General features: G+C 35.6%; 1 protein-coding gene across 1 annotated transcript; it reads left to right on the forward strand.

Moving 5' to 3' along the window:
• The first annotated feature begins 9435 nt into the window (after nt 1-9435).
• LOC111139992 (olfactory receptor 6F1-like) lies at nt 9436-10370 on the forward strand. Its single transcript, XM_022492386.1, is given in 2 exon segments — nt 9436-9751; nt 9754-10370. Coding segments are annotated over 2 exon segments (933 nt in total).
• The last annotated feature ends 2676 nt before the right edge of the window (nt 10371-13046 follow it).

The following is a 13046-nucleotide window of genomic DNA, read 5'->3' on the forward strand; positions in this document are numbered from 1 at the left end:
AGTCAATGATGTTCCCTGAGTTAAGTCCTCCCATCTGCCTCACGGGTATATGCTCTGAGGAAACAGGTTTTTTCAGGCTTTTGTTCTCTGGAGGTTTTTATGTTTGTTCACTTCTTTTCTCTCGCCCTGACCACTTTTCATGGTTTTTGTAGGTTTAGAGTAAAGCAAACTGCACCCCGATCTCCCTCTCAGAGAGAAGCCTCAGTCTGTTCCCCTGTGGGTGCTACAGAGCCCATATAAATTCCCCCTTGGCCGCTTGCAGAGCAGGTTCCTAGTCACGGTCCCTGGGGATGCAGGATCTTCTGCTTGTACCCAAAACCACAGCAGCAGTGGCTGTCTGGGCAGCCTGGGCAGCTCCAGACTGCCAGAGAGGTTCCAAGCAGCGATCACACCCTGAGATTTTCCCGCTGGCCCGGGCTGGGAGTGTCTGGTCTTTCCAGGTCTAAGAGCGCTGTGCTTGCACACACGTCTCTCAGCGGACGGTGTGGGGCATGCATGTCTCAGTCTCTGATAGCATGGCGTGGTTCCAAGAGCACCAGGCTGGGCCTTCATGCACCTCTCTCAGTGGAGGGTGTGGGGCATGTATGTCTCAGGCTCTGATAGCATGGCACGAGTCCGAGCACACCAGGCTGGTCCTTCACTCACCTCTCTCAGGGTAGAGTGTGAGTTGCACACTTCTCAGGCTCTGTTAACAGGGCGCTGCATTCTGCCATCTGGCGAGGCTCCCAGCACCTCACAGGACCAGACCCCACGCATTCTCAGGCACTGGCAGCTCAGGGACCAAGACCTGCTTTCTCTGGTGTACTCTCTCTGGCTCAGCGCCAGAGGAGGCTGTCTGGTTCCAGGGACTTAAGCCCCTGTCCCTAGCCGCCCCAATTCCCACTATTTCCCCCTGCAATCCTTTGCTTTGTTTTGAGTGCTTTCAACCAGTCTCCAAGTTAATGCTGTTCCCCAGACGCAGGGCACTCTAATATTGGGGTATTACTTTCCAATTGGTTGCCTCGGGTGGCTCTCTCCTCCTTTTGTTTTTCTTCCCACGTCCAACGTTCCCACTCTGCTTTACCTGCCCACTGGTGTCTTCTGCCCCTGTAGAGATCCAGACATGTACAATTCTGGTCTCAGGCTGATTTCAGGGGTGATCATAGTTCTTTGGTAGGAAATCAGCTCACTTTAGGGTACAGGTTGAAATGGCACCTCTTCCTACTTCCCCGCCATCTTGTCTCTCCCCCATGCTACTAATTTTTGACAGTAGTAAAATTATTGACATTAAAAGTGGGCTTTTAACATAAAAAAGAAGGATACTATATAATCATTAACAGAATTATCCAACAAGAGCATATAACATTGTAAATATTATGCAAGAAGGGAGCTTCCAAATACATAAAACAGTTAATAACAAATATAAAAGAAATAACCAATAGTAAAATAATGATAGAGAACTTTAACAACACACTTATGTCAAAACACAGAGCATCCAATCAGAAAATCAACAAAGAAAAGTGATTTTGAAGACTCACTGGACCAGTTGGATTTAATGATATATTTAAAACCTTCTATTCTAAAACAGCAGAGTATACATCCTTTTCAAGTGAACATGGAACATTATCCAGAATAGATCAGATATTAGCCCACAAAAAGCCTTCAATATTCAAAAATATTGAAGTCATACTCATGCATCTTTTCTGACACATCAATATGAAACTAGAAAGCTAACAGAAGAAAAAAAATCTGGAAAGACCACAAATAAATTGAGATTAAATAATATCCTACTAAACAATGAATGGGTCAACCACAATCTCACAGAAGAAATAAAAAATTCCATGAATATAAAAATTAAAACACAATGGTACAAAAACTTTGGGATGCAGCAAGAAAAGTTCTAGCAATACAGACCTCCATCAAGAAGCAAGAAAAACCTCAAATAAACAATATAAACTCACACCTAAAGGAACTAGGAAAATAACAATAAATAAAAACCAAACTGATCAGAAGAAAGGAAAGAATAAAGTTCAGAACATAAGTAAATGATTCGAAACAAACAGTAGCTGGTTCTTTGAAACTATATAATTGATAAACCTCTAGTCAGACTCATTAGCAAAAAGAGAGAGAGAGAGAGAGAGAGAGAAAGAGAAAGTATTTGAATAAACAAAATCACACCTGCACGAGTAAAAATAACAATCAACACCACAGAAATAACTAACAATTGTAAGAAAATATTATGAAAACATATATGTCAAAAAATGGGTAATGTAGAAGAAATGGATGAATACTTAGAAACATATAATTTACTGAAACTAAAGCAGTAAGAAGTAAGAATCTAATCTTAGTAGGAATCTAAGCAGACCAATTACCAGCAAGGAGCTTAAATCAGTAATCAAAAACATCTCAACGAACAAAAGTCCAGAAGCAGAGAGCTTCACAGGTGAATTCTACCAGACCTTTAAAGAAGAGTTAATACTTTTTCTTCTCAAACTATTCCAACAGATAGAAGAAGGAGAAAACCTTCCAATTTCATTCTATGAGGTCATATCACCATGATATCAAAACTAAATAAAGACACCACAAAAGAGAGAACTACAAGCCAATATCTCTGATGAATACAAATGCATAAGTACTAAATAAACAAACAAACAAACAAACAAAAAAAAAAACCCTTGCAGTCTGAATCCAAATAATATGTTTAAAACTAATCATTCACTCAATCAAGTAAAATTTAATTCTGAAATGCAAGGGTGGTTCAATAATCACAAATTAATCAACATGATACTTCACATAAATAAAAGAAATGGAAGAGCCATATGATCTTTTCACTGGATACAGAAGCAATCATTTGACATAGGACAACATCCATTCATGATAAAAAAAAAAAAAAGTAGGGTTAGAGGTAACATACGTCCACATAATAAAGACCATCTGTGAAAAACCCACAGTTTTCCCCCTAAAGCTAGTGACAAGACAAGTTGTTCATTCTCACCACCTTTTTTCAACATAGTACAGGCAGTACTAGTCAGAGCAACTAGACATCAAAAATAAATAAAAGGCATCCAAACTGCCAAGTAAGTAGTAAAACCTTCATTATTTTCAGATGCTATGCTACCATAAAATTCAGCCAAAAACCACTTTAATTATACCAAAAATTCAACCAAAAACTATTAGAACTTATTAATGAATTCAGTAAAGTCACAGGGTACAAAATCAATGTGCAGAAATTTGTTGCATTTCTATGCACTAATACTGAAGAAGCAGAAAGTGAAATTAAGAAAGCAATCCCATTTACAATTGCACCAGAAATAATAACATACCTAGGACTAGACATAGACAAAGAGGTGTAATCTGAAAACTATAAAGCATTAATGAAGGGAACTGAAGATGACACAAAGAGATGGAAAGACATTGCATGTTCATGCATTTGAGGAATATCTGTTAGATCTTCTTGTTGGATCTTACTGTAGGATTATTAAAATGTCTATAGTACCTAAGGTAATCTTCATATTTAATGTAATCCTTATTAAAGTACTAATAAGGGCACCTGGGTAGCTCAGTGGATTAAGCCTCTGCCTTCAGCTCAGGTCATGGCCTCAGGGTCCTGGGATCCAGGCCCGCATCCGGCTCTCTGCTCAGCAGGGATCCTGCTTCCTCCTCTCTCTCTCTGCCTACCTCTCTGCCGACTTGTGATCTCTCTCTGTCAAATAAATAAATGAAATCTTAAAAAGAAAAAGTACTAATAAAGCTTATTTACAGAATAGAACAAAAAAATTCCAAATTTGTATAGATCCACAAAAGATGATGAATAGATGAAGTAATCCTGAAAAAGAAAAGCAAACCTGGAAGTATCACAATTGAGATTTAAAGTGTTATTACAGGGCGCCTGGGTGGCTCAGTGGGTTAAGCCTTTGCCTTTGGCTCAGGTCATGATCTCAGGGTCCTGGGATCAGGTCCCATGTGGGGCTCTCTGTTCAGCAGGGAGCCTGCTTCCTCCTGTCTCTCTCTCTGCCTGCCTCTCTGTCTACTTGTGATCTCACTCAGTCAAATAAATAAATAAAATCTTAAAAAAAAAAAAAAAGCCTTAGGGGCACCTGGGTGGCTCAGTGGGTTAAGCCTCTGAAAGCCTAATGAACGGGAGAAGTTATTTGCAAATTACACATCCAACTATGGTTTTCCATCCAAATCATATAAAGAAGTGATACATCTCAACACAAAAAACCAATAATTCAATTTAAAAATGGGCAGAAAACCTGAACAGACATTTCTGCAAAGAATACATACAAATGTCAAACAGACATATGAAAAGATGCCCAACATCACTTCTCATCAGGGAAATACAAATTTCAGAATGGTTAAACTTAACAACACAAGAAGCAACAGGTGTTGGCCTAGATGCAGACAAAGCGGAACCCTCCTACACTCTTGGTGGGAATGCAAACTGGTGCAGCCAATCTGGACAACAGTATTGAGATTCCTCAAAAACTTAAAAATAGAACTACACAACCATCCAGAAATTACACTACTAGGTATTTACCCAAGGGATGAATACTTACTGAAATGGATACATGCACTCCAATGTTTATAGCAGCATTATCAACAATAGTCAAATTATGGAAAAAGCACAAATGTCCATCAACTGGTGAATGGATAAGGAAGATAATATCACATCTTCATTTTATATATATATATATATATATATATATACACACATATATATACAAATACACACATATAAATGTATATGTAAATGTATATGTAAATCTTCCCATTTACTATAAATAGTAAATGGGAAGATTTCATCCTTTTGTGTGGCTGAGTTTTACATATATATATCTATCTTTAATATATATTTTATTTATTTATATTTGTTATATTATATTTTTATATTTTTATTTATTATATTATTTATTACATTATTTATTATATTATATTTATATTTATTTCTATATATTTATATATTATATATATAAAACTCATCCACACAAAAGGATGAAATCTTCATATATATATATATATATATATATATATATATATATATATAACTCAGGGGGTGCCTGGGTGGCTCAGTGGGTTAAAGCCTCTGCCTTCAGCTCAGGTCATGATCCCTGGGCCCTGGGATCGAGCCCCGCATTGGGCTCTCTGCTCAGCAGGGAGCCTGCTTCCCTTCCTCTCTCTCTCTCTGCCTGCCTCTCTGCCTGCTTGTGATCTCTGTCAAATAAATAAATAAAATCTTAAAAAAAAAAAACTCAGCCACACAAAAGGACAAAATCTTCCCATTTACTATGACATGGATGTTAAGTGAAATAAATTAGAGTAAGACAAATACTATATGATCTCACTTATATGTCAAATTTAAGAACAAAATAAATGAACTTAGGAAAAAAAAAAAAACAGAGAGACAAACCTGGAGACAATCTCTTAATTATAAAGAACAAGCTTATGGTTACCAGATGGGAGATAGGTGGGGGGGATGGATAATATAGGTGATGGAAATGAAGGAGTACACTTGTCATGATGAGCACCATGTGATGTATAGAATTGTTGAACACTATGGTGTATACCAGAAACTAATATAATACTGTATATTAACTATACTTGAATTATAATTTGAAAAAAACTTAAGAAATAAAAATACAATTTTTCAGAAATTGTTAGAATCCATTGAATATTTGCATTTTCTAAGAACTTGCACAAAGAGGAAAGATCAACATAATATTTGTAAGCCTAGGGAAATATCCCTTTCCTGTTCCATGTAAATCTTCATTAAATTATAGTTATTTAAATCAAATGCTTGAAAATAATTTGAAATCCCCATTTAGAAAGATCTTCTCTTCTCGACCTAGCCATAAGTACCCAAGAGAGAGTATTAAATTGTCACCATCTCCCATAAGATTCTTGTACACATAGGCAATTACTTAATAGCAAATTGTTTACAGTATGGAACTCATTAAGTGGAAGATTGAGATGGAAAAAACGTAAAACACCTACACTAAAATTGAATGTAGCTAAGACAGGATTGGATCAGAAGGAAAGGGGAAAAAAATAACATAGACTAAGAACAAATTTCAAAAGCTGTGGAAGATCGAGCTCATCAAACAGTACTGAATAATGAGAGAAAACTGTGAAAATTGTAAGATAACAAAATGAAAAAGAAGAAAGGGAGATAAAAGGATTTCAATAGATATACAGTATTTTAAAATTGATAATATTATGGAATAAAAAAGCAGGGAAAATGTAAGGTACAAAGACAGAGTTTATAGATTTTATATATATGCCAAAAAGAATTATAACTGGGTAAGTGAACAGGGTTATTCTGTACTTCCTGTGTTCTATCCAATACCTGGTCACTGAATGGGTGAATTTGTTATCACAGATTTGTTCCACAATATATAACCATCATAGCACTTAATTAATAACTAAAATTTCCTGTGACTCAGAAACAATGCAAATGACGTTATTTTTGCTAAATATTGCATGTTTGTATGAAAACCAATTGATTTTTAAGGATTCAAAATCATTTTCCAAATGTAAGAAATTAAAATTCTTTTTAAACAGTCATTAAATTGTTAAAGACTCAAATTCTTTTTTAAAAAAGAATCAACTGGTTAGTTAATTGGAAAACTCAAAAAGCCATTTATTTAAAAACCAGTGAATCAAAAACTATTTATCTTAGATTGTATAAACTTTGTCATTTGCCAAAAGTCCCCTTAGTTTTCCTATTTAGAATCACTACTAAGAATACTCAAATATACAGCAATATAAGCAAATTTTAAAATGTGGGGCATAATCATCACATTCTTCAATTAAGTAAATATTATTAGTTCATGATATCTGACACATTCAGCAATATAATTTGAAACCAAATCTGATAGTGCCATTTTGTAATATGGTGATGATGTTCAGTTTATTCTCTAATCTGTAGCCATCACAATTTGATTTTTAAATTTTGAAAATGGAAAATAATATAATTATTTTATTGACATTACCTACTAATTTAAGATAAAATCATTTCATACTAATAGATTTTAGAATACTATTGACCAATGATTCTATTTGAATATAAATGAAAATACAATTTATTTGAACCTGTCTGATACCATAGAGACCTATTTAAAAAGAGTCTCTGAAAGCAACAGCTCCTACATGCTAAGGCTCTGCTGTTGAACTCACAGAACTTCTAGTCCCAACACCACCTGGGATAGCTTCTATAGCTTCCATGTTTTTCAGTTTTCTCATCTTTAAAACTAGTAGAATAACAATAAAATCAAAGTAATACAATTTACAAAGATCATGTTAGATAATAAGTTAATGACTTCCAAGAAAGCCTTCACTATAGGTTGGCTACTGTTAGCTGTTTCATAAATTTACCTTTATATGTCAGCTTCTTGACTACATTTTTAGTTACATATCAAAGACATTAACAATGTCCGTGAGTTCTTTGATCAAGAAAAATTCTTACATATATTGATTGTCTATGAATGATACAGATGTCGGATATAAAAACTTTTTAAAATTTCTTTTCAGTGTTCCAGAATTCATTGTTTATGTACCACACCCAGTGCTCCATGCAACACATGCCCTCTATAATACCTGGTGGTATATAATAATAATATAATAACTTTAAGAAATATGTGAAAATCATTATGTAGTGTATTTGTTGATGAGCGCCTTTTCTCTATATTTCTCATTGATCTGTCTCATCCTTAATTTCTAATTTAAGATATGATTATTTTCTTTATTAGAATAATTAATTAAATCTAGATCCTTTACTACTTAATGAACCAGGAGAGAGTCATGTGATCACCCTGTTCTTCATATTCCATATATACTAGATTCTGCTCAGATTAGAGTCCTCAGTAAGTGATGCTTTCTGTAAGTTTGTGTGCAATGAAGAATCACAGGCTGACCCAAGATGACTGAACTAGAATGTATATTTTGATATCACCCTCAAGTAATCCACACATCCATTGGAATTTGGGATTACTGCTCTACAGAACTTTGAAGTCCCATTCTGCCATAAGTGAGGTACACCTACATTATGGACCCATTTTCTTTGTAGACCCACTTGTAGTATAAATATGCTTGTTGACTTTAGATACGTGTAATTAATCTGCTAATATTTTTGGAATTAATATTTCTCTTGGAGGGTGCAAAACTGTAATATTTCATCATATTAAGATGAAGAAAAGGGACATTCTTTCATAAGGGAATGTAAAGACTAAAGATGCCAAAGTCTACTTGGACTTTCTTCAGATTTTCCTTCTCAAGTGTAAGTTTTAGTCACCTGCATGTTTGACAGTAAGGGCTCCCAATTTATCTTCTAAGTTATAGGTTCTGTTCTTAAAAAGAAGCATTCAGAAATGGACTATACAGTTTAAAGTAATTTATTTAATGGTTAACATAAGTGAAAAGTGATGATCTTAATGATAAAGAGAAAAATATTTTGTATATCTGAAATAAAAAATGACTTAACTAATATTATTTACTCTATAGTAAAAATGATCACCATCATCATTATTTTTCTGGGAATTAAGGACTGCACTTGTCATGAGCACCAGATGTTATATGAAAGTATGGAATCACTAAATGGTACACCTGAAACTAATATTACACTCTGTGTTAACTGGAATTTAAATAATTCTTTTTCAGAAAATAACTAGTTTCAAAGTAATTTTCTGCTTTTAGGCTGTTCTCAGTATAATCAGTCCAAATCAGTATCAAGATGTCTTAGAGGCAGGAAGCAGTTGCCTTAAATGCCTTGTCTGATATGGAAATAGTTTTAGTGTAAAGAAGGTATCACATTAATAAGTTTAAACATGAAATTTTCAAGGTCAGAGAAGACAAATTAAATTTACAATAATTTAAAACTTTTTATTCTTTATTTCTGAACATTATTTTTAAGGTCAGAGCTTAAAATTAGAAGACCAGTTCAAAAGCTGTGTCAAACATGAAAGTGACTAGAGCCTACATTTGACACACAAGACAAAAATAAAAGAAAAATACATATTTTCATTTAAGGACCAGCCAGAAAGAATCTAGTTACAAATTAGTGAATTGTGTCAACATGAAGCAGTAATCCTTTTGTGTGTTAGGTGTAATCTGTGGCTGTGCTTGAGCATGTCCAGAAAAGGATGATGCAGGTCCAAAGATTGGGTTTGAATCTTAGATCTGAAGTGTAAAAATGGGTGCAATCTTTGCAAAAATGCTAAAATGCTTCACATGTCTCTTCAACCACTCACTGCTAATAAATAGCACATATATCTCCATATTATTAAATTACTTGATATTAACCAAATACAGAACAGGCACCCAACATATGTTAGACTGTCAGTTTACATTCAGTTACTGAAGCATACTCATGAATCCTTTTTATTACTCTAGGACTGTGTGTTTGGATCAAAAACCTCAGTGTGTGGCCTCTGTTTACCATTATACTTCAATATGTCTTCAATGGGCCCAGACAATGCAACTCTCCGCCAGGATTTTCTCCTCCTTGGATTTCCAGGGTCACAGGTCCTTCAGCTCTCTCTTTTTATGGTTTTTCTGGTGATGTACATCCTCACAGTGAGTGGTAACATGACTATTTTGATGTTGGTGACTACCTCCCACCAGCTACATACCCCTATGTACTTCTTTTTGAGCAATCTTTCTTTCTTGGAAATTTGGTATACCACAGCTGCTGTCCCCAAAGCCCTGGCCATCCTTCTGGGGAGAAGCCAAACCATATAATTTACTGGCTGCCTTTTGCAGATGTACCTTGTTTTCTCACTGGCTGCACAGAGTATTTCCTACTAGCAGCCATGGCTTATGATGGCTATCTGGCCATCTGCTATCCTCTACACTATAGGGCCATCATGAACAGCCTGCTCTCAGCACAGCTAGCCCTAGCATCCTGGCTGTGTGGTTTTCTGGCTATTGCAGTGCCCACAGCCCTCATCAGCACCCTGTCCTTCTTTGGTCCTCGCACAATCAACCACTTCTGTGACATTGCACCCTGGATCACCCTAGCTTGCACCAGCACACAGGCAGTGGAATTCGTGGCCTTTGTGATTGCTTCGGTGGTCATCCGGAGTTCATGCCTCATCACCCTGGTTTCCTACATCTTCATCATCAGCACCATTCTCAGGATCCCTTCAGCCAGTGGCAGGAGCAAAGCTTTCTCCACATGCTCTTCACATCTCACTGTGGTGCTCATCTTGTATGGGTCTACGATATTTCTTCATGTCCGCCTCTCAATCAAAGAGGCCTTGGATCTGACCAAAGCCATGCATGTCCTGAACACCGTGGTGACTCCAGTTCTAAACACCGTGGTGACTCCAGTTCTAAACAATCTCTGTAACAAAGAAGTAAGAGAAACTCTGCTGAAGAAATGGAAGGGAAAATGAACAGAACCTAATAAAAGAGAACTCTGTAAATTATCTTCTTATCCCCCCAGTTAAGAATATGGAGGGAAAAGGAAAATGCTCCTTGATATAGGAGAGGAAAAAAAAAAAAAACTGAAGGGGAAGAAAAAAAAACTGCATATACTTGATCTACTTTTTAAATATATGATTGGAAATGTAATTCTCAATATAAGTACACCAGACTCTTTCAGGGGGGAAAAATGTGTACACTGAGTTAGATTTGTCCTTCACTTTCTTTTTTTCATTTTTTAAAAAATTCTTGTTATTTTTTATTATGTTATGTTAGTCACTAGACAGTACATCATTAGTTTCTGCTTGCAGTGTTCCAAGATTCATTGTTTATCTATAACACCCAGTGTTCCATGCAATTTGTGCCCTCTTTAACACCTTACTTTCTTTTTTTTAAATTTAAATTCAATTAACTGACATATAGTACATCATTAGCTTTTGATTTATTGTCCAATGATTTGCTAGTTGTGTTTAACACCCAGTGGTCCTCACATCACATGCCCTCCTTAATACCCACCTGGTACTACAGCTTAATACACCTGGTTACTACAATCCCCCCCCCTTCTGTAACTCTCAGATTGTTTTCAGAGTCCAGAGTGTTTTATGGTTTTTCTCCCTTTCTGATTTCTTCCCATTCAGTTTTCCTTCCCCTCAGCAATAGTCCTCTGCCCTATTCCTTATAGTCCACATATGAGTGAAACCATATGATAATTGTCTTTTTCTACTTGACTTATTTCACTTAGCATGATCCCGTCCAATTCCTTCCATGCTAGTGCAAGTTGTAGGTATTCATCCTTTCTGAAGTCTGAGTAATATTGTGTTGTATATATGAACCAGATCTTCTGTATCAATTCATCAGTGGAAGGGCAGCTCATCTCCTTTCACAGTTTGGCTATTTTGAACATCACTACTATGAACTTTGGGGAGCCTGTTCCCCTTCTTTTCACTACATCTGTTTCTTTGTAGTAAATACCCAGTAGTGAAAATTCTGGGTCATAGTGTAACTCTATTTTTAATTTTTTTTAGTAACTTCTGTTCTGTTTTCCAGAGTAACTGTATCAGCGTGCATTCTCATCAACAATTTAAGAAGGTTCATCTTATTCCACATCCTTGCCAACATTTTCTGTTTACAGTCTTGTTAGTTTTTGCCATCTGGTATAAAGTGGTATCTCATTGTGATTTTGATTTGTATTTCCCTGATGACAAGGGTTGTTGAACATTTTTTCATGTATTATCCATTTATATGCCTCCTTTGGAGAAGTGTGTGTTCATAACTTCTATACACTTCATGATTGGATTATTTGTTTTGTGTGTGTGTGTGTGTGTGTGTGTGTGTGTGTGTTGAGTTTGAGAAGTCCTTGACTTTCATTTATAAAACTAGGTACTCATGAGAAGAGTGTATTACTAAATAAACTTTAAGTTATTGTCTCTTTTAAATTTTGCCTTGATCATGTAAGTAAAAACTTTTGATAACTGTACTTGTAAAATAAGAAGTATGAGAAATAGTAAAATGTTGAATTAATAAAAAGATAACTGAAATTAGAGTGTACTATTATCTCAACATATTGTTTTCTGGATAAAATACAGTAAAACAAGTATATATAAAATGATAACTATCATGTGTCACGTTTGTTTAAGAAGGATAGTTAAAGCAATCTAAAAAACAGGTGTTAAAAAGTGAAAAGTAGATAAGGAGGACTGCAAGAGGGTTTGAAAAAAGCAATAGAAGTCCCTTACATAAAGTTTTGTTTCTAGAAAAGAAAAGAAAAATTAAATACTAATTCTGATTGTTATCATGCCACCAAGGTTAGAATATTCAGTGGCTTCAGGGGAAAAACAACTACAGGAAAAAAAAATTGTGATAGTTATTTGATTTCCCCTGATCCTGTTTCTTAGGGAGCAAGATACTTTTTAACCATCATCCTATCAAAGATTCATTTACCTCTCCTTATCCCATTTTACATGGCTGTGTGTTAGAAGCAGCAAAGAAGGGCTTGGCAGGCTGAACCAGTCTGGATACAGAATCTGTCCCATTCTATATTGGCTTACACACATAAAAATATGTGCTTCTCAAAGGAGAAAGGCCTGTGGAACTGAGTAGAAGCTACCCCTTAGATTCTTTTTTTTAATTAACATATAATGTTTTATTTGCTTCAGGGGTACAGGTCTATGATTCATCAATCTTACACAATTCACAGCACTCACCATAGCACATACTATCCCCAAAGTCCATCACCCAGCCACTCAATCCCTCTCACCCCTTCCCTTCCAGCAGGCCTCAGTTTATTTCCTGAGAATATGAGTCTCTTATAGTTTGTCTCATTCTCTCATTTCAACTGGTTTCATTTTTCCCTCCCTTCCCCTAAGATCTTCTGTCTTGTTTTTCAAATTCTTCATATCAGTGAGAACATATGAAACTTGTATTTCTCTGATTGACTTATTTCTCTTAGCATAATACCCTCTAGTTCCATCCACATCCTTACAAATGGCAAGATTTCGGGGTTTTGATAGTTGCATAGTATATAATATTATCCAGGCTCTTTCCATTGTTTGGCTATTGTGGACATTGCTGCTATAAACATTGGGGTGCACGTGTCCCTTCAGATCACTACATTTGTATCTTTAGGGTAAATAAGCAGTAGTGCAATT

The sequence above is a fragment of the Enhydra lutris genome, unplaced genomic scaffold (assembly GCF_002288905.1).
Source record: "Enhydra lutris kenyoni isolate GAN:26980312 unplaced genomic scaffold, ASM228890v2 scaffoldscaffold141, whole genome shotgun sequence".
Lineage (NCBI taxonomy): Eukaryota > Metazoa > Chordata > Mammalia > Carnivora > Mustelidae > Enhydra > Enhydra lutris.